General features: G+C 58.1%; 1 protein-coding gene and 1 long non-coding RNA gene across 3 annotated transcripts in view; one reads left to right on the plus strand and one right to left on the minus strand.

The window, feature by feature from the left end:
* Window positions 1-5,254, plus strand: part of TSPAN32 (tetraspanin 32) — a 6,736-nt gene extending 1,482 nt beyond the window's left edge. The window contains 8 exon segments of the mRNA XM_045557082.1: window positions 605-759; window positions 805-885; window positions 1,254-1,771; window positions 2,229-2,315; window positions 3,763-3,809; window positions 3,811-3,844; window positions 4,041-4,132; window positions 4,662-5,254. Of these exon segments, the coding sequence (XP_045413038.1) occupies window positions 605-759; window positions 805-885; window positions 1,254-1,771; window positions 2,229-2,315; window positions 3,763-3,809; window positions 3,811-3,844; window positions 4,041-4,132; window positions 4,662-4,848 (1,201 nt within the window). The 3' untranslated portion in view covers window positions 4,849-5,254.
* Window positions 5,255-5,630: 376 nt separating this feature from the next.
* LOC123642917 lies at window positions 5,631-26,342 on the minus strand. Of its 2 annotated transcripts, none has more exons than XR_006736560.1 (3): window positions 26,133-26,342; window positions 24,229-24,441; window positions 5,631-9,017 (listed from the first exon to the last, which is right to left on the minus strand). It is a non-coding gene; the product is annotated as an uncharacterized LOC123642917 (long non-coding RNA). The 2 variants fall into 2 exon arrangements; XR_006736561.1 differs by lacking the exon at window positions 26,133-26,342 and adding an exon at window positions 26,047-26,068.
* Window positions 26,343-27,632: the final 1,290 nt, after the last annotated feature.

The following is a 27,632-nucleotide window of genomic DNA, read 5'->3' on the forward strand; positions in this document are numbered from 1 at the left end:
TGAATAATTCATGCGCAGATTAAGTGCAGCACGTGGGGAGAGGGTCAGACCCGGTCTGGAGCCTCCGCCATCCTGCGGGCTCAGGCCAGAGACCAGCTCCCCACTGCCCCCTGTGCCATGCTGAGCGCAGGGAGCCCCCACGCCCAGGCAGCTACCTAGGGACGACCCGGCCTTGGGGATGAGCCCTGGGCACCCCCTGGGGCCCTGGAAGGTGAAGCTCAGAGCCTTGGGGCCTAACAGGGAGCCCCCGGCACCCCACCGTCCTCGGGAGGAACCCCGCCTCAGCCTCCCACAGCCCCAAACCCAGAAACAGGCAGACGGTGAAGCACCACCTGCAAGCCTGGCCCCCAGACCCCCCGGGCCAGGCTGTGGGGTTTGGTCTGGGGGAGCCGGGCGGGGCAGGCAGGGCAGCCCCCTCTGCTGCTACTCCTGCTGAGGCTGCGGAGCCCAGGACAACCTGCCCAGAGCCCCGGAGGCCTCGGGTCCTCCCTGGGCCATGAGGGGGCGGGTGGGGGTCCCGTGCCAGCCCTGAGCCAGCTTCTCTAGGCCCCCAGCCTCCTCAAGACCCCCCATGAGGACACGCGCCAGGCCAGCTCCCCTCAAGGAAGCTGAGCGGCAAGGGCCCGGCCCAGGTCCGACGGTGGCTGTGGCCAGCTTGGCGCCGGCCCCCCAGGCGCTGCCGGCCTCCCGTCGGGCGGGGAGCACAAAGGCTGGCTGGGCTGGCGTCGACGTACGGGGAGATGTCCGACTTCATCAGCCGTCAGTAGGGAGGATTCATCAGTGCAGGCGCCGTGCTTGGCACAGGAAGCCCATCCGACCTGTCAGGACATCCGGGCTTGACGGAGCTGGCCGGAGCCTCCACTGCCCGCTTTCTGGAGGGCAGGTGTGAGTGCCCGGAGCAGGCATGGCTCTCCCACGCAGCCCTCTGGGACAGCCCCTCAGGGTGTCCCAGCTCCCTGCACGGATTGGGGGGTGGGAGGGAGGCACCAGAGGGAGCTCAAAGAGGGCCTCGCCCTGTGCCAGGAGACCAGCAACTCCTGGGGCAGTCAGGGAAGCCTTCCTGAAGGAGGTGAGAGTCCAGTGTGTCTCTGAAGGAGTAACTCGGCATTTGGGGGGGGTAGCAGAGCAGAGGCACTGCAGGGTGCTTCAGGGCAGAGACGTGTGGTCCCAGTGAAGCTGGGCTGTGGAGCAAAGGTAGAGTGTGGCGGGCCCCTGTCTCCATCTCCTGCCCCCACGTGGCTCCATCCGCCTAGATCTGACCCAGTTGCCCAAGGTACCTCTAGTCAAAGGCCTTGCCCAGAGTCCAGCTACCCGGGCTTTGGGGGATGTAGCTGGTTACTCTGGGGAAAGACCTAGAACCCCCACCCCCAGCTTTGGGGGAGCTGAAGTCCCGGCCCAGCCCAGCCCATCTCTCATTTCTGAGTGGACGGCAGCGGGCGCCCCTGCTCACCCGCACGGCCACAGCCCAGTCTCTGCTCCGTCCCGCAGGCGCTCCTGGGGCAGCAGGGGCCGCACTGACCTCTACGGCAGGGGGAGGCCCCACAACTGTGGCCAGGGGGTGCGGCCGGCTGCCCAGGAGCCGGGGCTCCGCCTGGTGCAGGGACACGGGGACACCCTCGGCACTGGGCCTCCCACCACGGCCGCGCCCCCCATGTGGCTCTTGCTGCAGGTGGAGGACGCCGCGCTGGACACCTATGACCTGGTGTATGACCAGGTGGTGACGACGGCGTCCCGCGTCCGGCAGCAGGAGCTAGCGGCCATCCAGGACGCGGTGAGCATGGGGGCCGGCCCTCCCCTCGCTGCGTGGACCGGATCTGGGGAGGTGGGCACGGAGGGCCCCGGAGTGAGCAGCCTGGCCCGGCCAGAGGCACATCTCGGGACACAGGCCACGCCGTCCCTCCCCCTCTGCCCAGTCACCGGGGCCCTGTGCACAGTGACGAGGCAGGGCCTCGTTCAGAAACGAGGACGGATTTCTAGATGGGCGGCTGAGCTTTGCAGCAAGCACGCACCCTTCCCAGCGGGCTGGGCACCGTGCGCCGTGAGTGGGCTCTCGGCCCTGCTGCCCGGTGGCTGGTGCCCCCTGCAGAAGCCACGGCCACAGCTCGAGCCCCAGCCCTGGCCTCCACCTAGGCCATTAGTCCTTGTGGCGCCTCAGTTTCCCCATGGGTCCCTCCCGTCTCCCGGGGTTGCCAGAGCGAATCACGGCTCCCTCCTGTCTGCTCTTGCAGTTCCTGTGCTGTGGGAAGAGGTCTCCTTTCAGTCTTCTGGGGCGCTCGGACGCCGGCCTGTGCCAGGGAGAGGAGGCGGCAAGACAGGTGAGGAGGGCCGGACCCAGACGCAGGCGGGCAAGTCCCCTGGGGCGGACACTCTGGGGCCCCACCCCAAGACGCAGGGACATCCTCCCGCCCCTCGGCCTCCCCTGGACCCTCGGGACCTGCCCGCCGAAGGGCTCAGGGAAGGTTCCGGTGTGATCGGGGGCCACACTGAAGGCTTCGCCACACACGGAGCCCGTCGGGCGGCCAGGCTGGGCTCGGCGGGCCACGCCCTTCCCCAGGCGCCACCCCCTGCTTCACCACTTCCAGGTGGGGCTGCCCAAGCCCAGTTGAGACCTGGCCCGTGGAAGCCTCTAGAAGCACACAGATTAGGTCTCCGTGCCAAGGGCCCACAGAGCAAGGGTGGTCAGCTCAGTCTAGGGGGAGGGGCAGGCACCTGGGGGCCCCAGAGCAGCTGGAAGGGCTGCTTAGAGGAGAATTGAGGCTGGAGTATCAGCGGGGACCCGGTGTGGCCTCAGCCATGAGCTGCGGGGTGGGGCCACAGGCAGGGAAGCCCCTCCTCCCTGAGGCCTGGAGGGGACTGGGCCCCCCCTTCCCTGGCCGCCCTCCCCACCCACTCTGCCCCTCCCTGGCCTGCCGTCCTGGAAACAAACCCACCCCCTGTCCTGGCAAGAGGGCCTGGCAGCCCTCCAAGGAACAGCCGGAGGAGGGCGGCTCCCGCCCTGCGAGGGGAGGGCCGTGCGGGATGAGGCTGCCAGGGACAGGACAAAGCAGGGCCCGGCAGCGCCGGGGCGGGGCTGAGCGTTAGGGACCCTGCTCCACACAAGGAGGGTCTCCAGGTCCCCAGCTGCAAACAGGAGCCTCGGGCACCCTGAGATGGCGGGGGACGCAGCTGGGGCCAGCACAGACCGAGGACTGCCTCGGGGGGGCGGGCCCGGCAGGAGGAAGGCCTGCCCTGGGGGGCGGATGGGGAGACCATCGTGCGCTGACGGAGGTCTGTCCCGGAAACACTGCCCCAAATGCCAGAGTCCTGCCCCAAACTAAATGTCAGCGTCTGGGTGGTTCAGAGACGGCCGTCACCTCCCAGCAGATGTGTGCCCTGGGGTAGCGCTGGAAGCCCAGGATGGAGCCAGGGCCCGGGACAGTGTGGGGACCCCACACCCTTCCGCCTGCTCTCCCTGCCAGCTGGCACCCTCTGGTCCCTGGGCTGGGTGCTGGGGACCAGAGTGAGTCAGACCCCCTCACCGGGGAGCCAGACGTGTGGCCCAACACCCCAACACCAGAGCTCGGGGCAGCTGGGGGAGCAGCAGCCCCTGGGACCCCACAGAGGCCAGACTCATCCACTTGGTGTCGCCTTTTCCCTGGAGCTCTGGGGTGGTTCCCCTGGGAATGTGTTGCACCCCCTCTTCCCACGGCCCTGGCATTGGCCCCGCTGGCCCGAGCGGGAGGGCTGGTCGGGGCAGGTGCCATGCCTGCCGCCCCCTCCCAGGACTGCCTGCAGGGCATCCGGGGCCACCTGAAGCCCTACCAGAGTGTTCTCCACGCTGAGTGGCATCGGCCTGGCCCTCACGGTACACCTCAGCCCCTACCCCTCACCCCGTGGGAGCCCCGGCCCTGGGTATGGCTGGTCCCCCGGTGCCCAGGGAGGTGGGTTGGGGGGCCCTGCCTCCTGCGGCGGGCAGACACCCAGACACTCCGGGAGGTGGGGAGCCCCTCCCCGAGCAGCCGCTGCAGCTGCTGGTGCCTCCGGCGACCTGTCTTCCCCAGGGGTGCGCCGTGCTGCTCAGCGCCTTCCTCTGGTTCGCCGTCCGCTCTGGCCGCAGCTTGGACCGCAAAGGCAAATACACCCTGGCCGCTCGGTAGGCCCCCTGCCCGCTCCACCCTCTCCCCTGGGCCCCGGCCCCCGGGAGGTGGCGCCCATCGCCCCAGGGAGCGTCTGCCAGGCTGGTGCTCTAGAGGAAGCACTGTGGGGGTGGCTGGCCAGGGGGTGCGGCTGGGAAGCTTCCGGACCAGCATGCACCCCACTCTACGGCCCACACAGCATCCCCACTCACTCCCCTGACCCCCGATAGACCTGGCCTCACAAATGCACCTCCACTGACACCAACAAGGAGGGGTGGGTGCTTCTGGGGCCCACCCACCTTGGGGACCCCAAGGCTCCCCCTGCACAGGGCACAGGGAGGACCCAGTGCTGTGCCCGGGAAGCCCTCACACTGCCCGGGCCGCCCCTACCTGCCCCCCCCCCAGTCACCCCAGCGCTCTCTCTGCCCCGGCCCTCTGGGCCCCTCCCTGCCCAGGCATCCTGCCTGGCCCCTCTGCATTCTACAACAGCCTCCTGGGCCCCTCTAGAACATTCTGGAACAGGCTTGTGCTCCCCCTGCTCCTCAGAGCGCATGGCTGCCAGCCCCAGGAGCCTGGCTTCTTCAGGCACTCCCAGGACGGACCCGCCACTCGAGCCCCATCTGGAGCAGATGCTGTTGGTGACTCAGAGGCCCTCGGCGGCTCCAGGACAACGGACATGCCGCTTCGGCCCCTGTCCTGCCGCCGCCTGCCCTCGGCCTGCCGCGATCCATAGGGGAGGACCCAGGGTGTCTCCCAACATCATGGTGCGGGGGTGGCCCAGCCAGAGGGACAGCAGGAAGGAACCCGTGGGAGGGCCAGGAGGGAGTGAGAACTGGGAAGCCAGCCCGCGGGCAGACCGGGGACTCCCCAGACGCGGGCACGGCGGCTCCGAGCCACACTGGCTTGTGGGCTCACAGTTCCCGAGTCCTGCCGGGTGGGCTGTGCCACTGTCCAAGCTTCCAGGTTCACCGGCTGCCCGTGGTGGTGGGACTGGGGCCCCCACGCCCTGGCCCCGCGCCTCGAGTGCCGCTGACTTCTCCCCCGGCGGGCGCCAGGGGAAGATTAGACCCCCGACAATCTCCCTGCCTGGACGAGTGTTTTTTTTTAATTATGGTAAAATATACATAACGTAAAACTTACTGTCTTTGCCGTTCTTAAGTGCGCAGTTCAGTGGCATTAGGCACAATCGCATTGTTGTGCAGCCATCACCACCACCCAACTCCAGAACTTTCCATTGTCCCAAACTGAAGCCTTGTCCCCGTGAACCACTAACTCCCCTGCCCCCACCCCAGCCCCCCACCCCCATCCACTTTCTGTCTCTGTGGGTTTGACGACTCTCGGGCCCTCCTGCGAGTGGCGTCACACAGTGTCTGTGCTTCTGTGTCCTTGTGTCCCTCTGTGTCCTTGTGTCCTTCTGTGTCCTTGTGTCCCTCTGTGTCCTTGTGTCCCTCTGTGTCCGGCTCCTCACTCAGCACACTGTCCTCGGGTCCATCCGCGCAGCAGGCTGAGCCAGGATTTCTGAAGGAGGAATCTTACCATATTTACCACAATCCAGGGATTAGGGCAGGACATTCGCAGGGAAAAGGGCAGCGTTTTAGAGATTCTGCCTGCCGCAGCCACTCCCACTGGACATTCAAGCCACCTTATGGCGAATTAGCTCTAACTGTCCCTAAATGTTTGCACAATTCGCTCAAAGTCCTAACTCCTGGGTGGAACCAAGTTGGCCCAGCCTAGGCCGAGGCCTCAGTGTAGCTGGCGAAAGCCAAGGGGTGTCAGGGCCCTTTGAACTCCCACAGCAGGGGGTGCGGCCCTGCCCCCACCAGGACCACACGGGGTTCCCCAAAATCAGGACTGTCTTATGACAGCCCGGCGCACCCCAGCCCCGTCTTGACAACGACACTCACGATGATTCCCACACATGCTTCCAAAATCAAGAGTGCCCCCCAACAAAGCACCCCGACAAGTGCAAATGACAGGCCTCGCCCCCAAAGCCTCGCAGGTTCTGGGGTCTCCGGCTGTGGGCGTCCCCCGCGGGGACCTCACTGTCCTGCAGCCCATGAGGCAGGTGCTGGAGGAGCACAAGCGTGCAGGGAGGAGGCCACTAACTCCTGTGCGTGCTCGCACCCCACACGAGAGAGGAAACTTCAGCAGGTGCAGGACGCTCACCTCCGCGGTGGGTGCTGAGGTCGCCGCTCCTGTCCACGCCTGCCCGCGCCGCTTCTCTGGGCTGCTCAGGATGCAAGTCCTTGCAGGGCCTGTCGCCGGGGCCCCCGCCAACCCTCGCCCCCAGACGCGGTGGGGCGAGGGGACCACGTTGAGTCACAATGCCCTATTTCCTCTTTCAGGATTGCCCCGGCCGGCACCGCGGCCTCCCTGACGGCAGAGGAGCCCACGATGGCCAGGTGGCACCCACGTGTCCAGCTCAATGATATTGGTGTCTGGCCTCGGCTCAAAGCATCCCCTTGTCACTGCTGAAGTCCCCAAACCAGGACAGCAGGACCTGCGGGGCCAAGAGGCGAAACTCTGTGGAAGTCTTGGCAGCGGGGGCTGCAGACGTGTTGCCTTCACTGCCGCCCGCGGGCCCCCACCTGCGCATCCCGGTGAGGTGGAAGCTGTACACTCATGAGGTCCTGCAGGACACGACATTCTGGTGACGGTGTCTCCAGCCGTCCTAAGTGGTCCTGAGAAGCCAGAGCCCTTCTCCCAGGGTCAAGGGACACCCTGCGGAGCCCACGGCATCATCCTGCCGCCCATTCTTGCGGCCGTAAGGTCAGTTCCTTGGCCGGGAAACGGGTCAGACGGGGACAGGCTTCGCTAAGGAAAGGCCGGTGCCGGCAGAAGCGGCTCCAGCTGCGGAAGCAAATCCGAACCGAGAAGTGCCGAGGGCAGCAAGAAAACCACTTCCCTGTCCACGACGAAGGCGCCAGTCAGCCCGGGGCCAGGTCGTGACTGGCCCCCGTGCAGCACGGGACCACGCTGGGGCCCAGAGTTGTGCGATGACAAGTCACTGTCCAGTTGTGGGTGACAGGGGGCTCGGTAAGGCCGAGTCTGTGTGTTTGGGCCCATGGCGGCTCCTTCCTACCCCGTGCCTGCCGCCGGGCAGCACCGAGTCACCAGGAGGAGACGCCTGCCTGCCACGGGCTGCAGGAACCTTATTAGAGTCCAGTTACCCACCCTCACCTGGCAACAGAGCACCTGGCCTGCCCGGCCCAGGTCACACCTGCTGCCTGGCAGACAGGGCTCAGCCTCCACCTGCCCCCAGACTCGAGCGGGCACTGCGATTCTCCATCATGGCCTGCCGCAGGCTCCATGGGGACCCTGCTTGTTCAGGCACCGCTGGGACCATTGAGTCCCCGGGTCACAACAGCCGGGTGGCTCAGCCTGCCCACAGCAAGGCCTGCACCCTTGGGCCTTCTGCTCACTCTGCCTCCTGCTCAAAGCAGGCCACCCATTGGGCCACCTGGGTACAGGTAGCACACACAGCCAAAGGGAGTTTTGTTTCCTCCAAGAAGTGCTGTGCACAGACAACCCAAGGTGCAGCCACTGGTCCTTCTCCGTGGAGGGACCTGCCTGAGCTCTCTGTACCCCAGAGAGGAACTGCACGAGGACACACAAGTCTCCGTTTGCATGGGTTTTGCTTCTCACTCTGCTGCACGCGGCTCTTACCAAAGCAGCCTGCAACCTCCTCCTCTCCGGGGCCCATCCGCACCGTGTCCTGTGGGCGGGAGAAGTGGCCAAGGTCCATTTGGACTAAATTATGGCTGAGAGCCAGCGTGTGCATGTAATCCCCGTGCGAGACTGTGCTACTGTCCCCTCCCGGGTGAGAGCGAGCTACCTGCATGGCTGGGATGGACTCAGCACAACAGCCACAAAAACAGGTGTTCACTGGCTAAGTGGTTGCTCGCAGGTGCGAAAGCGGCATTGATTTGCCCCAACTAGGAACATCTGAAACTACAGCTGCAACTTCGCTACCGCCTGACGTCGAGACCCTGCTTGGTGGGCAGCGGCTCACGGGTTGAGAAGCTCTGCGTTGGGGCTTGCAGCTGGAGGGGGATCGCTGACTCCCTGCGTGTGCACAGGCCGCTCCACTGGGCAGCACGAAAGCGCTCGCCCAGTGTGTGTACAGTGGTCCCCAGCACGACAGCGCTCTCCATGGTTTCAGCAACCTGCGGTCACCTGTGGCCTGAAAACAGGTGAGTACAACAAGACATTTTGAGAGAGATACATCACATTTGCATTTATTATAGTGTACTGTTATAATTGTTCAATTTTATCATTAATTATTGTGGTGCCCCAGTTTATAAATTAGATGTCATCACAGGTGTAGGAAAAAACGTACTACTAACATCTATAGGGTTCAGTGCTACCCACGGTTCCAGGCGTCCCGGGACACGCCCTCCGTGCGCGGGGCCTACGGCACTGACCAGCTGTGCGCCGGCCGGGATGCGAACCGGCCCCCAGTGGGAATCTCCGGCCTGTCCGGGGGGTGTCAAATGTTCCTGCAGTACAGTTTTGATTTCTCTTCCCTATTTTTGTGTCCTGTTCTGGGAAATGCCTGTCTGTGTCTCCCGCCCCTGGCCACACTGGGCCACATCCCTTTTCCTGCTGATTTGTGGGGAAGTTCTTACGTGTTGCTGGGTGGGCGGACACCATCTGTCCCTACGTTTTCCCTCCACCCGTGATGGAGTCTCTTTAGGCGTCTTCATACGTACGATAAATACCGTCTCCTGATTAGCGGCTTGACTTTCATTACGGTGACTTCTGGCGGATAAATATCTTTATCGAAAATTTAACACAGTGATGCAAGGAACACGCAGGTAGCCCCTGCGATGGCCAGTTCTGCGCGTCCACTCGGCCGGGCCACGGTGCCCAGCTGTTGGTCAATCTCCAGTCCGGGCGTTGCTGTGAAGGGGTTTTTCAGACATGATTAACGTTTAAATCAGTGACTCTGAGGGAAGCAGGTGGCCCTCCATTCGGTGGGCCCCGCCCAGCCAGCTAGAGACCTCAGAGCAACACTGAGGCTTCCTGGGGAAGAAGGACCCGGGCTCGGGCCTGTGGCATGGAGACCCCGCCTGGCTTTGTGCACATATGGGATGTGTAACATATGTGGATGTGTGATATGCACGTATGGGATATATAATGCACGTGTACATGTGATATGCACATACGGGATGTATAATTATGTGTATGTGTGATATGCACGTATGGGATATATAATGTATGTGTATGGTGATATGCACATGTGGGATATATAATGCATGTGTATGTGTGATATGTACATACGGGATATATAATGTATGTGTATGTGTGATATGCACATGTGGGATATATAATGCATGTGTATGTGTGATATGTACATACAGGATATATAATGTATGTGTATGTGTGATATGAACAAATGGGATATACGATGCATGTGTATGGTTATATGTACATATGGGATATACGATGCATGTGTATGTGTGATATGCACGTGTGGGATATATGATGCATGTGTACGTGTGATATGCACATATGGGATATATGATGCATGTGTACGTGTGATATGTACATACGGGATATATAATGTATGTGTATGTGTGATATGCACAAATGGGATATATAATGTATGTGTATGGTTATATGTACATATGGGATATATGATGCATGTGTACATGTGATGTGCACGTGTGGGATATATGATGCATGTGTACGTGTGATATGCACGTGTGGATATATGATGCATGTGTACGTGTGATATGCACGTGTGGGATATATGATGCATGTGTACGTGTGATATGCACGTGTGGGATATATGATGCATGTGTACGTGTGATATGCACGTGTGGGATATATGATGCATGTGTACGTGTGATATGCACGTGTGGGATATATGATGCATGTGTACGTGTGATATGCACGTGTGGGATATATGATGCATGTGTACGTGTGATATGCACGTGTGGGATATATGATGCATGTGTACGTGTGATATGCACGTGTGGGATATATGATGCATGTGTACGTGTGATATGCACGTGTGGGATATATGATGCATGTGTACGTGTGATATGCACGTGTGGGATATATGATGCATGTGTACGTGTGATATGCACGTGTGGGATATATGATGCATGTGTACGTGTGATATGCACGTGTGGGATATATGATGCATGTGTACGTGTGATATGCACGTGTGGATATATGATGCATGTGTACGTGTGATATGCACGTGTGGGATATATGATGCATGTGTACGTGTGATATGCACGTGTGGGATGTATGATGCATGTGTACGTGTGATATGCACGTGTGGGATGTATGATGCATGTGTACGTGTGATATGCACGTGTGGGATATATGATGCATGTGTACGTGTGATATGCACGTGTGGGATATATGATGCATGTGTATATTTTATTAGTTCTGTTTCTCTGGGGAACCTCGGTACACCCAGCACCTAGACTAAAACAACGGTAAACATTTTGCCCTGCACGCCTGCTCTCTCTCTCTGTATACATGTATATATATATATAAAAAAGTTTTTTAAAGTAATTGTAATTTAGCCACAAACATCATGACCGTGACACCTCAAGCATAAATGGCTCAGCAAGCCCAGCATTCATCTCCAAAAGTGGAGGACATTTTCCAACAAAACTACACTCCATTACCCCCCAGCTACGTCAACAGTCATTCCCTGATAGCAGTGAGAGCCTAATCCATGTTCGATTTTCACCAAGTCCCCCCAAACTACCACTGCTGTTTGTTCAGGCCAAGATCTAATCCAGCCCTGGGCTTTGGGACCGTCTCTGCAGTCCTTTAAAGTTACAACAGCTTCTTCCTCAGCAGCCTCCGGATCTTTCCCCCAAGCCACTGACTTGCTTCAGGAGGCTGGGTCACCTGCTGGAAGGTGCCGTCCCACCTGCTCCACTCTCACCTGTCCTCCCAGGACCTGGAGGTCCGAGCCGAAGGCCTGAGGATTCCAGAGAATCTGCCCCGGGTGCTGCTGGAGGCCGTGCACCCCTGTGGCCTGCACCGAAGTCACACAATGTCTCCTCAGTGAGGCGAAGGTCACCGGGGGACAGCCAGATAATTCCATTTGCTCTGTCATTTGAATATTTGTGTCCTCTCCAAAATTCACGTGGAAACTTAGTCCCCAGTGCGGCAGTATTAGAAGGTGGGGCTTTTGGGAGGTGACTAGGTGGCGCGAGCTCTGCCCTCAAAAACTGGATTAACACCCCACCAAAGAGGCTCACACAGCACTCCCCCTCCCCCTTCGGCTCTTCTGTGGCTTCTGAGGACACAGCACTTGTCCCCTCTGGAGGACGCAGTGACAAGGCACAGTCCCAGAAGCAGAGAGAGCAGCCCCCACCAGACACTGAATGCCGGCAGCTTGCTCTTGGACTTCCCAGCCCTTGGAACTGTGAGGAAATAAATTTCTATTGTTTATAAATTACCCAGTCTGTGCTATTTGTTATAGCAGCAGAAACAGACTAAGACATCTTTGTACAGTTATGTCTCCTCTTTGCAACTAGCAACCCACCGTGGGTGCCCTGGGCCACCCAGTCCCCAGCAAACACTCTGCTCCTGGTCAGAACGTCTGTGGACGGTCCTTGCCTGAATCACCATTTCACTCAGTGTTGCCAGACGGCAGGTTTCTGATTGTGCAGCCCCTAAAACCACCCCAAGGAACCCACCTCCTGATAGTCACACCCATGTGCCACCCCTTCCTCTAGAGCTGTGGTCCCCAATCCCCCAGCCTTGGCCCACTACAAGTCTGGGGCCTGTTAGGAAACGGGCCTGGCATCACCACCTGAGCTCTGCACCACCCATGACACCCCTAGCCCCATCCCCGTCTGTGGAAAACTTGTCTTCCATGAAACTGATCCCTCATGCCAAAAAGGCTGGGGACCGCTGCTCTAGAGTGTGGGCCGGACCTGGTCATTCGCTTCTGACAAATAGATTAAGGTGAAAGTGACCGGAGGTTCTTTCCTCCCTTCTGCGCTTGGGCTGCAGAACTGGCCGCGTCTCACCCTCCCTTGCTCTCTGCTACTGACAGCACCCTACGGAGAGGCCCAGGCGGCCAGAGAACAACTGAGGCCCTCGTCCACCCCCACAGGGCGCTGAATCTGCCTCAGTCACTATGAACTTCCACGTGGGCCATCCCCAGTTGAGCCCGCAGAGGAGACCACAGCCCCAAAAGCTGAGGGTGGCCTGAGGAGACCCTGAGCCGGGAGGCTCAGCGCAAAGCCACGCTCAGATTTCTGTCCCGCAGAAATGGCGCGGCGATAGACGCTGCTTGGCTTGCTGTCTGCGTGTATTAATGCAGTGCCGTTTATTCCCGGCCTTACGTACTACACAGCACATTTTGAGAAAATTCCCAAAGATAAACATACTCTTAAAAGCTACAGTTTTTAGCAATGTAACATATCAAATGTTTTTTAAAACCAGTTTTGGTACCAAACCTTAACTACGACGAGAATACTATTTATAAAACCCCCAAATACTGGTGCACGGGTTTTGCCTGTCTTTCTGTGTCCTCAGCTGCCCTTCTCTGGGAAGACGATCTGGTTCCCTCATCAGACGGGACTGCTTAGGATCTACGGAGAGACTCTTAATTTTGTTTCTTTTTCAGTCAGTTTTGTCCATTTATATTTTTCTAGCAAGGTTCTCATTTCATTGACATTTTCAAACGTCATGGCTTACACTTTTTTAACCCTCTGTTCAGAGACAATTTTAGACTCATAAGAGGCTGCAAAGCAACACACAGGGCAGCCCCGCGCAGCCTCAGCCACTCCCCAGCGCCGGCACCCTGCGTGACGCTACAGTGGCCTCGATACCAGGAGGCCACGCTTGTCCAAGCCACAGGGCTGTCCAAATTCCATCAGTTACATATGCGCTCGTGTGTGTTTCTGCATGATCACATCACATGCGATTCATGTGACACACGTGCATCTTCAGGGAACCATGGTCACATGAAGAATGGCAACTGCCCCACCCCCACGGACCCCTCCTGCCCCCGCAGCCCCCAGCCCTGCCGCCACCGGTCAGTTCTCCGGCTCCAGCAGGAATGTTGTATAACAGCCATGACATGGTCCACAGCCCGCGCCACTCAGCGTAACTCCCGGGGTCTGCCTGCGTGGCTGGGCGTGTCAACGCTGCTCTTTCCTGTGGCTGAGCGAGAGTCCCTGCCACGCACGCCCGCGGTGTTCAACCACTCCCTTTGTGAGGCTCGTTTTGGTTGTTGCCGGTTTGGGGCTATTATAAATAAAGCTCTGTGAATAGCCACATGCGGTTTTCTGAATGGGCATAAATTTTCATTTCTTTTGGACAAATGCCCAAGAGTGTGATTGTCGCCGTCACGCTGATCTGTAAGAAACCGCCAACTTCATGTTCTCTCGCCTTGCTTTCGCCTCTCGTGGATCAGCACGTGGCCCCTCTTTCGTGGCCCAACGTGGCATTTGTTTTGCCGTGGTCTGATCGGCCGACGTTGCTAGTTTATGAATCTTTCCGAGGAAGCTGCTGGCTCCGGCCTCTCTGTGTCATCTGCCCGTCCGCTGGTGCCGTTCGTCCTCACTACTGATGTCTCCTCCGTTCCGCGTCGTCTGGGCTGATTCTGCATCCTTAGCCCAGCGCTGCCAGCAGGTGCCCGGCCCGCTAACATCCGGCCCCCTAACACCCAACGCGGGATGGTTTCCTCCCAAACTCTGCTTCCGCATCCCGCGAGTTTTTAACGTGGTTTTTCCAGTATCATTCACTTCTAATATTTTAAAATTTCCATCACAATTTATCGTGCCTCCCATCAGTTGTTTGGAATGAATGTTCTAAACTATCTTGTGGTTATCGACTTCTGATCGCTCTGGTCGGCTGAGACTGCCTCCTGGCCCGGGGTGGGCAGTGGGCCTCGAGGGGCACTGCGGGGAGGTCAGCCTGGCCCGGCCTTCCTATGTCCTCATCCTGAGTGGACACATGACCATGAGAGCCCCTCCTCCCCGCACACCTGCTGATCGGGTCAGCGGGGGACACCTTCAGCCCACAGTGGGCCCCGACCTGCCCCTGAGCCTGGGAGACAGGCCTGGCACTATCAGGAGCAGCTGTCCTGCTCTGGTCCCAAAGCTGCCCATCGAGCGCCCCGGCCGGGCTGGCCACGGGCTTCCCTGGGTGCCCCAGTGACCCCAGACCTAAGCCAGGGCTCCGCTCAGCGCCTGTCCTCCCGGGAGCCTCTTCCTGGCAGTCAGCCCTTCCTTCCCGCTGGGTGTGCATGGGCCACCGGGGTTTCCCACCCTGGACAGCGCACTGCAGAGACCCCACGTGGACGGACGCACAGGGGCTCCGACGAGGCTGGCCACGTCCTTGGCCTTGGCCGGGTGCTGGCTCTGCTGCTGTTCCCTGACCCTCACACGTACAGTGTACACGCTCCTCTGTGCATGTGGGCAGGTTTCACAGTTTTACGGACATGAGGACAGCGCGGAGGCCTGGCGATGCTGCCACCAACCCCTCTGCCCCGTCTGGTAACAGCCTGCTGGGGGGGCAGGAGGGGCTGCTGCGAGCTGAGCGCCAGGGCAAGCGCTTCCCAGGCACTGTTCCACCCCCCCCCCCACCCTAGGAGAGCCCTGGCGCCATCCTGCACTGTTTCACATGTAGGGAAACCGAGGCACAGCTGTTAGGAGGTGGCAGCTGGGCCATGTGGGCTTCTCACTGGCCAACGGCAGGGGCAGGCCCTCAGGCGGTGGAGGTCACGCTCCCCAGCCCCCACATGTGGGGCTCCCATCCCACCTCCCACAAGGAACGAGGGCTGCTTCTCCCCCCCCCCCCCCCCCCCCCCCCCGCTCTCGGGCACCTCCTCCCTGCACGTCTCCAGGCAGCGGGGATAACGGCAAGAACTGCCGTGGTTGGGCTGTTGTCCTATGAGAAAGGTGGCAGTGGCCAGGTGGGCCTCAGGGCTCGGTTGGCAGGCCCGAGAGGCCCCTCCTGGCCCCCAAGTGGGTGCTGGTCAGGGAGCCCCGTGCCTCCCCCCACAGCTTTCGGGTCCCCTGGCCTCACTGGGGCCCGTTCACTTCCAGGCCGTGGGATCCAGATTCCCAAACAGCAAAGGAGGAAGGGGAGGGGCCGGGCGATGTCAGCAGCCTCCAAAGTGCTGGGCTGATTGGAAACGAGGCCGGGGAAGGGCCAGCCACACCTGCGTCCCCACCGCAGGCCCAGAGCCTCTGAGAAGATCACAGCTGTCCCCTTCTGCGTCCTCAGCAGAATCACCCACAACACTCTGCTCACAGCAATCTGGGCTTTTCCTACCCTTGACTTTAGCCACAAGTCCAAGATGCGAGAGGGTGGGCGTTTCCTGGCACGCACCTGCCAGCCCCTGCGGCCTCTGCCCACTGCCCAGCTCCAAAGCGGCTTCCACACCTCCAGGTACTTGTGGCAGCCACACCCCTCGCCTTGGTACCATTCCTGTCTCAGTCCCTCTGTGCTCCGCTGACAGAATCCTGCAGGCCGGGGCATTCACAAACCACAGACGTCCACTTCTCACAGCTCCGGACGCCGGGAGTCTGGGGCCAGCCCTTGGCGTCTGGCGAGGGCCTTCCCGCCGTGTCCTCGTGGGCAGAGGGCAGAAGGGCACAGGGGGCCAAGCGGGTCCCCCCTTCGTAAGGGCACTCGTCCTCTCCACGGGGCGGGGGCCTCGTTGGCCGCTCGCCTTCCAAAGGCCCCGCCTCTTCGTGCCGGTGCGCTGGGGGTCGAGTTTCAGCAGGAATCTGGGATGGACACAGCGCAGCCCACGCGAGCCCGACGGTGCACGCGAGACCAGGCATCTCCGCCCCGCTCCTCTCCGGCGGCTCAACGGCGGCTGCCAGGAGGCTCTCGGGCCTGAATGGGCCTTAATCTGATCTTTGTCCTGTGCCGAGCGACCCAACCCAGGCGTTTGATTGGGCCTTTGTCTCACAAAGCTTTTAAAATCCCGACTCTTGAGGCAATTGGCTTTTCTGACCCTGCGATGTTCTGAATTTCCGGCCGTCGCTACGCCATCCCTGCTGGCGCGGGGCACCCTGAGCTCAGCGCTCCCGCTCCGCCCTCCCAGCAGCCGGCGACGCCAGCGCGTACAACAGGCTCTTTCCAACTCCCGCCTCGGGCTGCCGGCTCAGGTGTTTGTGTCCTGCCTCCCAGGTAGCCAGGGCTGTTTGTTACCAAATCTCTGCCCAGCGTCACATGGGTCCCTGTCGTTCCAGCCTCCACTGTCACTGTCACCGTCACCGCTGGTACCTGGGCTGCCGAGGCAGTGCCAGGTCATCCGCTCTGGGGAGTTTGTTTGTTGCCATAGCCTAGGCCGGTCCTTCCCGGCCGATCCAGAGCCGGCTCTCTGGAGCAGGTGCTACCGTGGCAGGAAACGCAGGTTCACAGACACCTGCAGCGTCTCCGTGGTGCACAGCGAGCTGTTCCTGCTTGGGGCACTGGCTCAGCTCGTCTGACCTCGGCAGGGTCGATCACACGCCCGCGGGACGTGTCCAGGCCGGCCTTGGACACGAGGAGGGCTGCGGGACTGGGGTCACCGACACAGCCCGTCACGGGAGGACGGGTGACTCGGCGTTTAGGTCAGTGGGTCGCTGGGCCTGGGGAGGCACAACCAGCCCGTCGGTCAGAGTCTGGGCCTGGAGGGGGACGTAGGGACTGGTGGGCTTTGCGCAGTGGACGACGTGTTTTATGAGTGAGAACAGACAACACCGTATGTTCACTGCCGTTTCTTCCCCCAGGCAAACAGAAAGCCCAGGGTGGTCACGTGGGCGGTCATGTGACTGCACTCTGACCAATGGGGAGCAGGAGGAAGTGACACAGGCTACTTCCCACGTGGTCGGTCCCCTTCCAGGGTGACCTTGAGGCCAAATGGTCCCCAAGCCGGAAAAGCTGCTCAGCCCGCGTTAGACCTCATGTGAGTGAAGCACCTGGGATCAGGCCGTGTCTGTTATGGCCACTTAGCCTCGTTCCCAAGTGCAGTCCCCAGACCGGCCACGCCACCTGGGAATGTGGCGGAAACGCAGATGCCCAGGCCCTGCCCAGCCCTGGGCAGTCCCAGACGCAGCGGGGCCCCGCGGTGCAGGTTGACAGGCCCTCGGGGAGCCCGACGGCTCCTCCCACTGACAAGGCGCCGAGGACACTGGCCAGCGTGTGCTTACGGCGAAGAACCCGGTGTCCCGGCCGTGCAGGCAACGCCGTGCGGGGAGGAAGCCGTCGCCGTGGCAGAGTGGCTCGCCCACGGCAGAGCAGGCGAGCGCCGTGGACACAGAGAGGATTGGAAGTGGGGAGAGGTTCGGATTCTGCATCTCAGAAACGGAGCCGAAGGTTGAAAACGCCCAACAGGTGCCGTGGGCACAGTGGTGGGGGCGAGGGCTGTGGGACGTGGGGGTCAGGGGTCGGGGGCCACAGCGTCAGGTGGCCCGTCCCCCCGGGATGGATACGGGAATTGGGAGAAGATGAGCACGAGGTGGTCTCGTCCACGCCCTGCTGCCTCCTAGCATCAGACGCTGGAGCAGCTCCAAGGACACCGAGTACAGCCAGTGCTCTCCGGAGAAACAGCCAAGAGGACATGCGCGTGTGCAGACAGGGCCTTGCTGCAAGGACGGGCGCACAGTTACGGGGGCTGAGGACCCCGGGACCTGCAGCCAGCAGGAGACCCAAGAAGAGCCCATGGTGTAAGTTCCCATCAAAAAATCTGCAGGCTCAAGACCCAAGCAGGGCCGATGTTTCAGTTCGAGCCTGAAGGCAGGAAAAGCCACTGTCCCCGCTCAGGCAGGCGGGTGGGTCTCTCTCACTCAGCCTTTTGCTCTATTCAGGCCTCCGATGGGTCCGATGAGCCACTCGGGGAGACCTAAGGGCTGCAGGCGGCGGGTCCCCTCGTGTCTCCCATTCCTGGATGACGCAACAGACCACTGCAAACCACAGCGGGGAGTTTTAATCTTACGTGTCAACCTGACGGGGCCATGGGGTGCCCAGGGGTTTGGTCAAACGTCACTCTGGCTGCAGCCGTGGGGGGTTTCCGGAGGAGACAGGCGTGCAAATCAGTGGGCCGAGTGAAGCAGACGCCCCCCGCCCCCCCGGGAGGGGCTCCAGGCCATCACCGAAGGCCCCAGAACAGCAAGATCAAGTACAGGCAAACCCCCTCCCCCTGCCCCACGGTCTTGGAGCTGGGACGCCGTCTCCTACCCGCAGACTCAACAGGAACTTGCCCCCTGGATCCCGGGACTCCAGCTTGCGGGTGCCGATCGTGGGACTTTGCAGACTCCACAACCACGTGAGCCAGTTCCCGTAACAAATGCCTCCTGTGTACGTGTGGCTAATATGGAGCCCAGCGGTGGCCTCCCTGCAGCCGCCATGCCGGCTGGGACCCTGCTGGAGCAGAGTGACACATACTGGGTCGGCGTGTGGCCACCAACGGGCAGAGGAGTTCCAATCCACCCGCATTAAAAAGGAGCCCGGACGTCTTCAGGGGCCATCGTCATTCTGCCATTGCCCCGGGGGAGGCACACGAACGGACCCCCGGGAGAGGCCACGTGAGGTGGCCTTGGCACCACGTGTGTATGTCCGCCAGACGCAACCGGCTGGGAAGGGGCTAACCGATTCGACAGCGTGGCCTCAGTGGTTGACGCCACCAGCCTCCGGCCTTGGCCACCCAAAGTCTGGCCCACTGGGCTCGCGGACGAGTAGCTTTGGTGGCAGAGGTGCAAGCTGTGGGTGGGGCCAGCAACGTGCCCCCCCCATCAAGGCTGACCAGCTACCGCTGCTGCAAACGTCCAACTCAGCTGCCGCCGAGCCCCCACCGTGGCACCACCCGTTCCAGACACCAGTCAGCATCGGGCGGCAAGCTGGTGCCACTAGGGACCCCTCCCCACAGGGCCACAACACACCTTCCCTGGAAGTGACACGTGTTCCAGGTTGGCCTTCCCTGGCCGCAGGGTCTCAGCCAACCCCACCCTCCGAGGACTGATAAAGCGTCCCATCCGCCATCACAGGGGCTGAGCAGCAGTGCCTTGGACCAAGGGACCCGCTTTATGACACAGGTGGGCGGTGCGGCAGGGCCACGCGGCCACAGGGTCTCTGGTGCCCTCAGAGACCACACCACTCGGAGCGGCCGGTCCCACAGCGCTGTGGAAGGCCTTTTGAGAGTCCACCGAGGCCGGCTTGGGTTATGCCATTTAAGGATGGGTCACGGTGTGCAAGGCAGCCATCAGCCCAGCCCGGCAGCCACCACCCCAACCCGGCAGCCACCACCCCACCCCGGCAGCCACCGTGGGGGTGGCGTCCCCGACAAGGCTGGGAGCCGAGGGCGGGAGCAGGAGTGGCCTCAGGTGCCGTCACCCTCAGCTGCCCCTGGGGGTTTTGCACTTGTCCCCTGCACTGTATGCTGCCTGGGTCACAGCTCCTGGTTTCCAGAGGAGGACAGTTCCACCCGTGGGCAGAGAAACCCCTGGACTTTAGGTACGGAGAGTGCCTGGTCACTTTGGGTTCCTTTGTCCCCAAAGACCAGCAGGCAAAACAAGTGGGCCCCAAACTGGGAGGGGAGACTGGTGGCTGTCAGGCAGCAGCAGGACTCAGCTACACGCGGTGGGGCTGGGTGACGTGGTGCCCGGGTCCACTGGGGGGTCGGGATCCTTGCTGTTTCCCTGCCTGTTTAGCTGGTGAGGGGACAAGGGTGGCAGCCCCGGCCTGCACAGGGGTGGTGACCAAAGCTCAGACCTCGCACTGACGAGGGTCCCAGTCAGCCCACCAGGGAGGCCATGGAGACCACAGAGGTGTCCTCCGCGAGGGCAGGAGCAACAGAGGAAGGAAGGGCTGTGTCAGCCATGGCCAAGGCCAGCTGTCCTCTGGGCTCGTCAGTGCACACGTCAGCCAGGGTTTCCGCAGAACAGCCAAGGGACAGATGGAGAGATGGGTGCCAGACAGATGACTGATGGATGATGGATAGATGATACATAGAGTCCGAGGCCAGAGGACCAGGGCTCCGCCATCCGAGGGAAAGAGACGGTGTCCGGGTCCTAGAGAGAGAGGTCCCCCTGCTCTGCCCGGCCTCAACCTGCTGGACTGTGCCTCGCGTTGGGAGGACAGACCGTCCTTCCTGAAGCCGCCGATTCAAATGCCCTGACGGACACGCCAGAGGGAACGCCCTGCCAGCCGCGGTGGCAGGGATTTGGTGTCACTTTGACCAGACTAAATGACACCCAGAGAGCTGGTGAGGCGTCACGTCTGGTACGTCTGGGAAGGTGTTTCCAGAAGAGACTGGCATTTGAGTGAGTGGACTGAGTGCGTGTCTCAGTCTGTCTGGGCCGCCGTAAGAAAACACACATAACTTCGTAATTTACAACACAGTTCCGGAGGCTGGGAAGTCAAAGGTCAAGGCATGGTGGGTTCACGTTTTGCGGGGGACCCCATCTCCGCTTCCAAGATGACACCTTTTTGCGCCTCGTCTGGGGCACTAATGCCGTGTCCCCGCGGCGGGTGGTGGGAGCGTGATGCGGGGGCGACTGTCCCCAGAGCCTCTCACAAGGGCATGAGCCTGTTCGCAAGCACAGAGCCTCACGCCTTCATCGCTTCTCAAAACGCCCCACTGCCTAGGTGTTACGTCTCGACGTGAATTTTGGACGAGGCACACGCAAGTCGCAGTGGTGAGGAAGGCCTTGGCCCGGGTGGAGGAAAAAGGCCGAGAAAAGGCAACCCGTCCTCCCTCTTCCCTGGGGCAGGGACATCGTCCTGTCCTGCCCGCACAGCAGAACTCCGGCTGGTCCAGCCTTCGGACTGAGGCTGGCACCCGCAGCTCCCCACACTCTCGGCCCTGTCCTCGTCACTGCTTCCCGGGTCCTTCAGCTCACAGACAGTGTGTCTGGCACTTGTCAGCCCCATAACCATGTGAGGCAGTTGCCAGAGTAAATCCCCTCCCATCTATTCATCTACCTCCCTCCCTACCTGCCTACCTATCTACCTACCTATCTATTCATTCATCTACCTACCCATCTACCTACCTACCTATCTACCTACCTGCCTATCCATTCATCTACCTACCTATCTCTCTACCTACCTACCTACCTATCTACCTACCTACCTGCTTATCCATTCATCTACCTACCTATCCATTCATCTACCTATCTACCTACCTACCTACCTACTTACCTACCTGCCTATCCATTCATCTACCTACCTATCTCCCTACCTACCTACCTATCTACCTACCTATCCATTCATCTACCTACCTGTCTTTCTACCTACCTCTCTACCTACCTACCTACTTACCTACCTGCCTATCCATTCATCTACCTCCCTACCTACCTGCCTATCTACCTACCTATCCATTCATCTACCTACCTGTTTTCTACCTACCTCTCTACCTACCGACCTACTTACCTACCTGCCTATCCATTCATCTACCTCCCTACCTACCTGCCTACCTATCTACCTACCTATCTATTCATTCATCTACCTACCTACCTACCTACCTGCCTATCCATTCATCTACCTACCTATCTCTCTACCTACCTACCTACCTATCTACCTACCTATCTGCTTATCCATTCATCTACCTACCTATCCATTCATCTACCTATCTACCTACCTACCTACCTATTCATTCATCTACCTACTTATCTACCTACCTACCTATCTACCTAGCCACTTACCTACCTACCTACCTATTCATTCATCTACCTACCTATCTACCTACCTACCTACTTACCTACCTGCCTATCAATTCATCTACCTACCTATCTACCTACCTATTCATTCATCTACCTCCCTACCTACCTACTTACCTACCTGCCTATCCATTCATCTACCTACCTATCTCCCTACCTACCTACCTACCTACCTCCCTACCTACCTACTTACCTACCTGCCTATCCATTCATCTACCTACCTATCTACCCACCTACCTACCCACCTACCTACCTACCTACCCACCCACCCACCTACCTACCTATCCATCCATCCATCTGTATCTAGCTAACTGTCCACCTACATTTCTAGATCTTACTGCTCTCTCTAGAGAACCCTAATACAGACCGAGATATAAAAGTAAAAAAGTTTATTTGATCTTTTCAGAAGGACAGAGAGAATGAGAGAGAGAGAAAGAGAGAGAGAGAAGGGGGAGAGAGCAGGGAGACGGCGTCCCAAAGAAGGAGAAGTGGTGTCTGCAGTGGGGCCGGGTGCCTCGCTTTTTTTAAGGGGGACAAAGAGAAGAAAAATGGTGATGCCGTCAGTCGATAACAAAAGCGGCAGCAGGTAGATAATAAAAACTGTAAGGATGTCAAAGTCCAGGAGTCAGTTTTTTGCCCTTTTTTGGAGCAGGGGTTATCACAGCAGATGTGACTCTGTCCTCAAGATACAGTTGAGGCTGTAGCTTGTTTTTCTGTTGTTTATTTAGGAATTTTGTAAAAGCAGATTTTTAGAAAAACAATTTTGAAAGAGAGAGAGTTATATTTATATCTCTGTTGCTGTTCATTTAGCTTTTTCAGAAGTTGTGTAAAGTAGAACTCCTGTCGGCTTCCTGTTGGTCAGACAATTCACAGGACTGATCTTTGGCCGTTGTTGGGGAAGTTTTAGGATTAGGTGTTTTTCTATGTGGGCTTAGGTATTTTTTAGTTGTTGTTTTGTAAGGCTGTCCCTTTTCTTTTCTTTTCTGATTAGAATTTAATTTCTATTTAGAAGGAATTCAGAAAATTGAGGATTAGGGGTGGAGGTGTTTTTTCTGAAACTGTTTTTTGCTGGCCGTGGATAAACGATGCCCTCTCTCCCGAGAGTTCATCTAGATTATGGAGGGCGGATTGAAAATGGACGGTGTTGCAAGCTAGGTTCGAGGGGGAATGGGGCTTTGTTGGAGAGAAGCAGCTAAGGCTTGAATTTGGTTTCGCATAAATGTTATTAGATAGTGGAGAATGCAGCGTCTGAAAATGAGGCCAAAAGTAGAAACACAAGGGGCCTAATAAAGGTGCTAACCAAGAGAATTAGGACTAAACATGGATTTTAAAATCTCACCAGTTGAAGTCGTCAGAAGGTGTCTGTTTATGGAGTGTGTATCTGTCCTCTTTAGAATGTTTTTAAGGTTAGTTTGTATTTCTTTTTGACTGATTAATAAAGAAATAGGAAATAGCATTGTACACGTGTCTCCCTTGTTTTCAAAGACAGTCTTTGTGCAGACAAGATTGAATTAAGTAAATCAGCAGTGTGGGCGGCAAGTCCAGCTACTATACCAATTATTGCAAGGGTGACAAAGGCCTCAGGCTTGGCACGGCGGCGTGAGGGATAAATGGCGGAGGCACAGTGTCATCCAGAGAGCGGGGTTAGGGAGCGTGCCCGCCGGAGCACGGTTCCAGTCCCGTCGGCCGGGAGGCACAGACGAGCATTTGATCCATAAGGAAAATAAGTTTGATTTCTGGGATTTAGGCAAATGTCAATGGGTATATTGAAATAAGGTCTCGTAAGGTGGTCTCCAAAGTGCTCTATGCCTTGGTAAGTGGACGCTAAAGTTACGTCCCTTAAAGGGGCACGATCACGGAGGTGGGGAACAAATGGTGTTTTCCGAGCAACCTGTTTGGGTCCAATGGGTGGTAACATTATGGGGTTTAGGGAAGTATGTGCTGTGAAGGGAATTCGAGCAGGCGCTGTGACCCAAACACGGCTAGCAGACAGTTGGAAAGGGCGATCGGAAGCCTGGGAGCCATCAGAGAACTTTCCCACCAAAGGGCCCGGGCGAGATGAACTATTAGGCACAGGGGAGCGTGCTGCACCAGTGAGATTGAGGGGACACCGCTCCCTGGAGATTAAGCTTATCTCTACAGTACAGATGGCTTGGGAGGAGCCATTCTCTTTCGAGTCGAGATACTGGGTTCATAGTGGACCCCATGTTATCAGAGTAGGAGAGATTACATGGGGCTCTGGCTAACTCCACTCACAAGGTGGGACAGTGGGACAAGCCCCTTTTGTGGAGAGAGATTGGTGCACATCCAACAGTTTGCATAGGATTGAGAAGGGTCAGCATAAGAAGGCAGAGGGCCCCTTGGGCCACAGGCAAAGAGGGATGCTGCATTATGCCCACAGTGGGGGTGGGAACAGTCAGACTATTCCTGTGGTCCTCGGCGTGGGAGGAGGGGAATAAGCCTGGTACCTGAGTGAGGCAGAAGCGCAAGAACAGCAAGCTGTCCCTATTCCACGGCGCAGCAACGCTCACGGTCCTGAAGTTCATGTCGAGTAAATCGGAGTCTGGTGTCCACGATGGGCTGGACTTTCAGGGAGTTCACGGTGGGTGGAAGCAGGTTCTGGAGGGTCTGCAGGTTTGAGTCTGGAGAGATGACCCTCGGACGGCGTTCCCAAAGCTCAGCTATAGTGGTGGAAGCAGTGGGAATTATTTAAAATGTTGGAGGGGAGCCCAGCTCGTTCTGGGAAGTCCTTGAGTAAAATCCAGTCTCTAGGCTGTAAGCGTTGCAGTCCCTTTAAGAAGCTGTGCAGTGAGTTGCACTGGGCAGGTGGGCGCCAGGTGGGGCAGAGAAACCAACCGAACTTACTAATTCCATTTCTTGAAATCGGCTTTTACAGTTTTACATGTGGGATAGCGCTTAGGCCTGGAGAGGATGAATAACGTCGGGCCAGGTGGAATTTAATCGTCTAAATCCTGGAGATAACTTTGTTATTTATTTAATACTTCACTGACTTTGGAAAACAAAGCAAGAGAGTAATGCCTTAAATAAAAGTCATAAAAATATTTTCAGTTCTTTCTATGACATTCTTCTGAAGAAGCAAATCTTGGGCTGCAGCTGATTATCGACTGTTGTTTAGGAAGAACCAAAGTGGAACAACCCCCGTCCGTGGGTAGAAAAGACCCTGCAGTAGTCAGGGTTATGGATGTAAAGGAGACGGGGTTACTTCTGTGGCACCCAACTGAGTATACACAATTATCACTGGTGATATGTGCCAAGGCCTACCAGAACTTTAGGAATCTCATGCAGCCTTGGGCAGATACTTAGAATATATTCACATAATGCAACTCAGAGAAAGTTAAATACCATTTTATATTTGACGGTGCCTTTTTGTGTGGTCTAACACACCAGTAAACCTAACGAGGTTTTTCTTGGGCTTCTAGTGTCTCCACTATTAAAAGCTAATTTGAGGTTAAAAGAACAAATCCAGAATTTTGCTCTTAGCAAGCCTGTCAAACGTGACAGGTCTAAAGCATTTGTTTAAATAGAATCACAGGTCACTTCTGAAACAGTGGCTTTCGTCTACCCGAGAGTGACAGTCTGTAGGAGACTCTCAGGGCGATGCAGATGGTACACGGGTGTAGACTTCAACCCGCAAGGTTTCCTAGTAGTTAAAACCCAACAGAAATAACACAGGGATTATTTTGACAAAGGATAAAATCTTGTCTCTCTTAGGCCAGCCACCAAAGAGGCAAAGAAAGTTTTCTATATTATGACTGTGATCAGTGGCCATCTCCTACGTAGCTACTTTCATTGATGTATCGATTATGATCTTAAACATTTAAACTTTAATAATTTTAAAACTAGTTTCATTTATCAAGGGTCACCAAGGTCACGTGAACTAAAAGGCATTTGAGTTCTTTCAACGTCCTTAATACAATTTGATGTGAGCGCTGATGTTTTCTTTAAGCCAATTAATTAGAGCTCTTTCACATATTTTGGTAGCGACACGTCACATACACATGACATACATGGACACGCAAGTATACAGACACATAGAAGGAGACGCTCTGAGGTGGAACAAGGCAGAAGGTTCTACAGTTTGAAGGCTCGGAGCACACCAAGGAAAATGCTGTGTGTAGACCTCTAATTAAGCTTCCTCCCGAGTCCGAGGGAGGAGCCGTGAGCTCTTCTCCCAGGGGCGGACTGGGAAGCACTAACGGGTGGGCAAAGACTTTACCCCCCAGTGGACAGAGAAGCTGTGGGATACACAGGGGCTTGTACTTTACCTTGCACTCTGACGATGGGGACACGAGAGGGAAACAGAGGCCTGAGAATTCAGGAAGAGCACAGGACGTGGCTCCCGTGTTCCTACCTGTGCCGGAGAGTCGCCCAAGGCGCGGCCATCCCGGGCTGTCGAAGTTCGGTCTGTTCCGAAGCCCGACGCGCCGTCAGACAGCAGCGGTTTCCGAGGGTCCGGGGGTGTGGAGGACGCCGGCCAGCGCGGGGCAGCCAGGTCGGGAACGCAGCTGCGAGCTCCTGTTCTAGGAAGAGGGCACGAGTCATTCCGGCGCCCCTGCTTTGTCAGAGGGGACACGGTCCTGGCAGAGCCCATTTCCTGGGGCATTTTACTCCAGGGACCCAACTGGTGACAGCTAAAGCAGGGTGCAGTTCCCAGAGAGGGTCGCAGTCCTGATGTCCTCTTGCCCCAGCCTGTGGGGCTCCTGCCTGTCTCTGGGGAGCCGCTTCGATGGCAGTCACCTTCTGCAAGCCTGTTCGGCTTTCGGGGCTGCCGTCAGTCCCACCTCTTTCCCTCTGCCTCTCCCCATCCCCCTTGTGAACGACCGTGAAGTCCAGGTTTCAAGTTCCGCTCGTGGAGTCTGAGGCCCCTTTTCAAGTTTTTGGAGTTTACGCTGCGTACTGGGGCCGACCGGGAGACGAAGTGCCTGGCCAAGAGGGACTGTCCCTCCCTAGCGTCAGGATCTCGACGAGGAACGAGGAGGACTCAGACAGGAAAAGGGCTGGCATTTCACCCCGGCTTCCCCCATCGGGTGCCCATCGACAGCACCTTCCGACCCTGCAGCCCAGAAAGGAGCAGGTGTGCAGGGGAGGGAGTCCGGAATGGCCAGGCGGGAGCAGCGGAGGCGGAGAGGAGGAAGGAGGGACAGGGGACCGGAAAGAGAAACAGCACCCAGGAAGTGAGGCCGGGAGAGAGGCGCAGGGGTGAGAAGAGACTGGAGGCAGGCGGAGCCACGGCCAGGACGTCCAGCGAGTTCAGAGAAGGTTTGAGGGTAGAGACTGTAGACCCCTCGCCAGCCAGCAGCGACAGAGGGCAGGAAGCCTCAGGCAGAGATATGTTCTCGGGCCAAGTTTCCCTGTCACTTAATTTACTGAATGTCTGGGCCAGGGCCAATGAGTCCCGAAGTTGCCCATGACGGCAACTAGGAGGAAGAAAAGGACATTTTAGGGAGGGTCACATGTGGAAATAGAAGAAGTCTGAGAGGGCGTCCCCAACTCAGATGGCCACTGAAGGTCTGGTCAGGCATCAGGCATCCCCCGACATCACACCAAAACCTAGTTATCTGGGCCAGAGAACGGGCGTCCCCGAACGATGACTCAGATTGTGACCTTGAAGTCTTGCCCATAGCCGGGCATCCCTGGGTCTGGGTGAAGACTGATGGGGACAATGTCCCCCCGTGCCACCCTCCTGTGTGGCAGATCCAGCACTGGGTTTCTTTTGACCAAACAAGAAAGCTGCCACTCTCCACCTCGTGCATGGGACCGTTCCCAAAGTTTCCAGAGACCGAGCGACTCACCGAGTTCTGAGTGATTTGAAGGCACCGAGATTGTCCGAGGAACTGTGCAGAGGGAGCAG

The sequence above is a fragment of the Lemur catta genome, chromosome 7 (assembly GCF_020740605.2).
Source record: "Lemur catta isolate mLemCat1 chromosome 7, mLemCat1.pri, whole genome shotgun sequence".
Lineage (NCBI taxonomy): Eukaryota > Metazoa > Chordata > Mammalia > Primates > Lemuridae > Lemur > Lemur catta.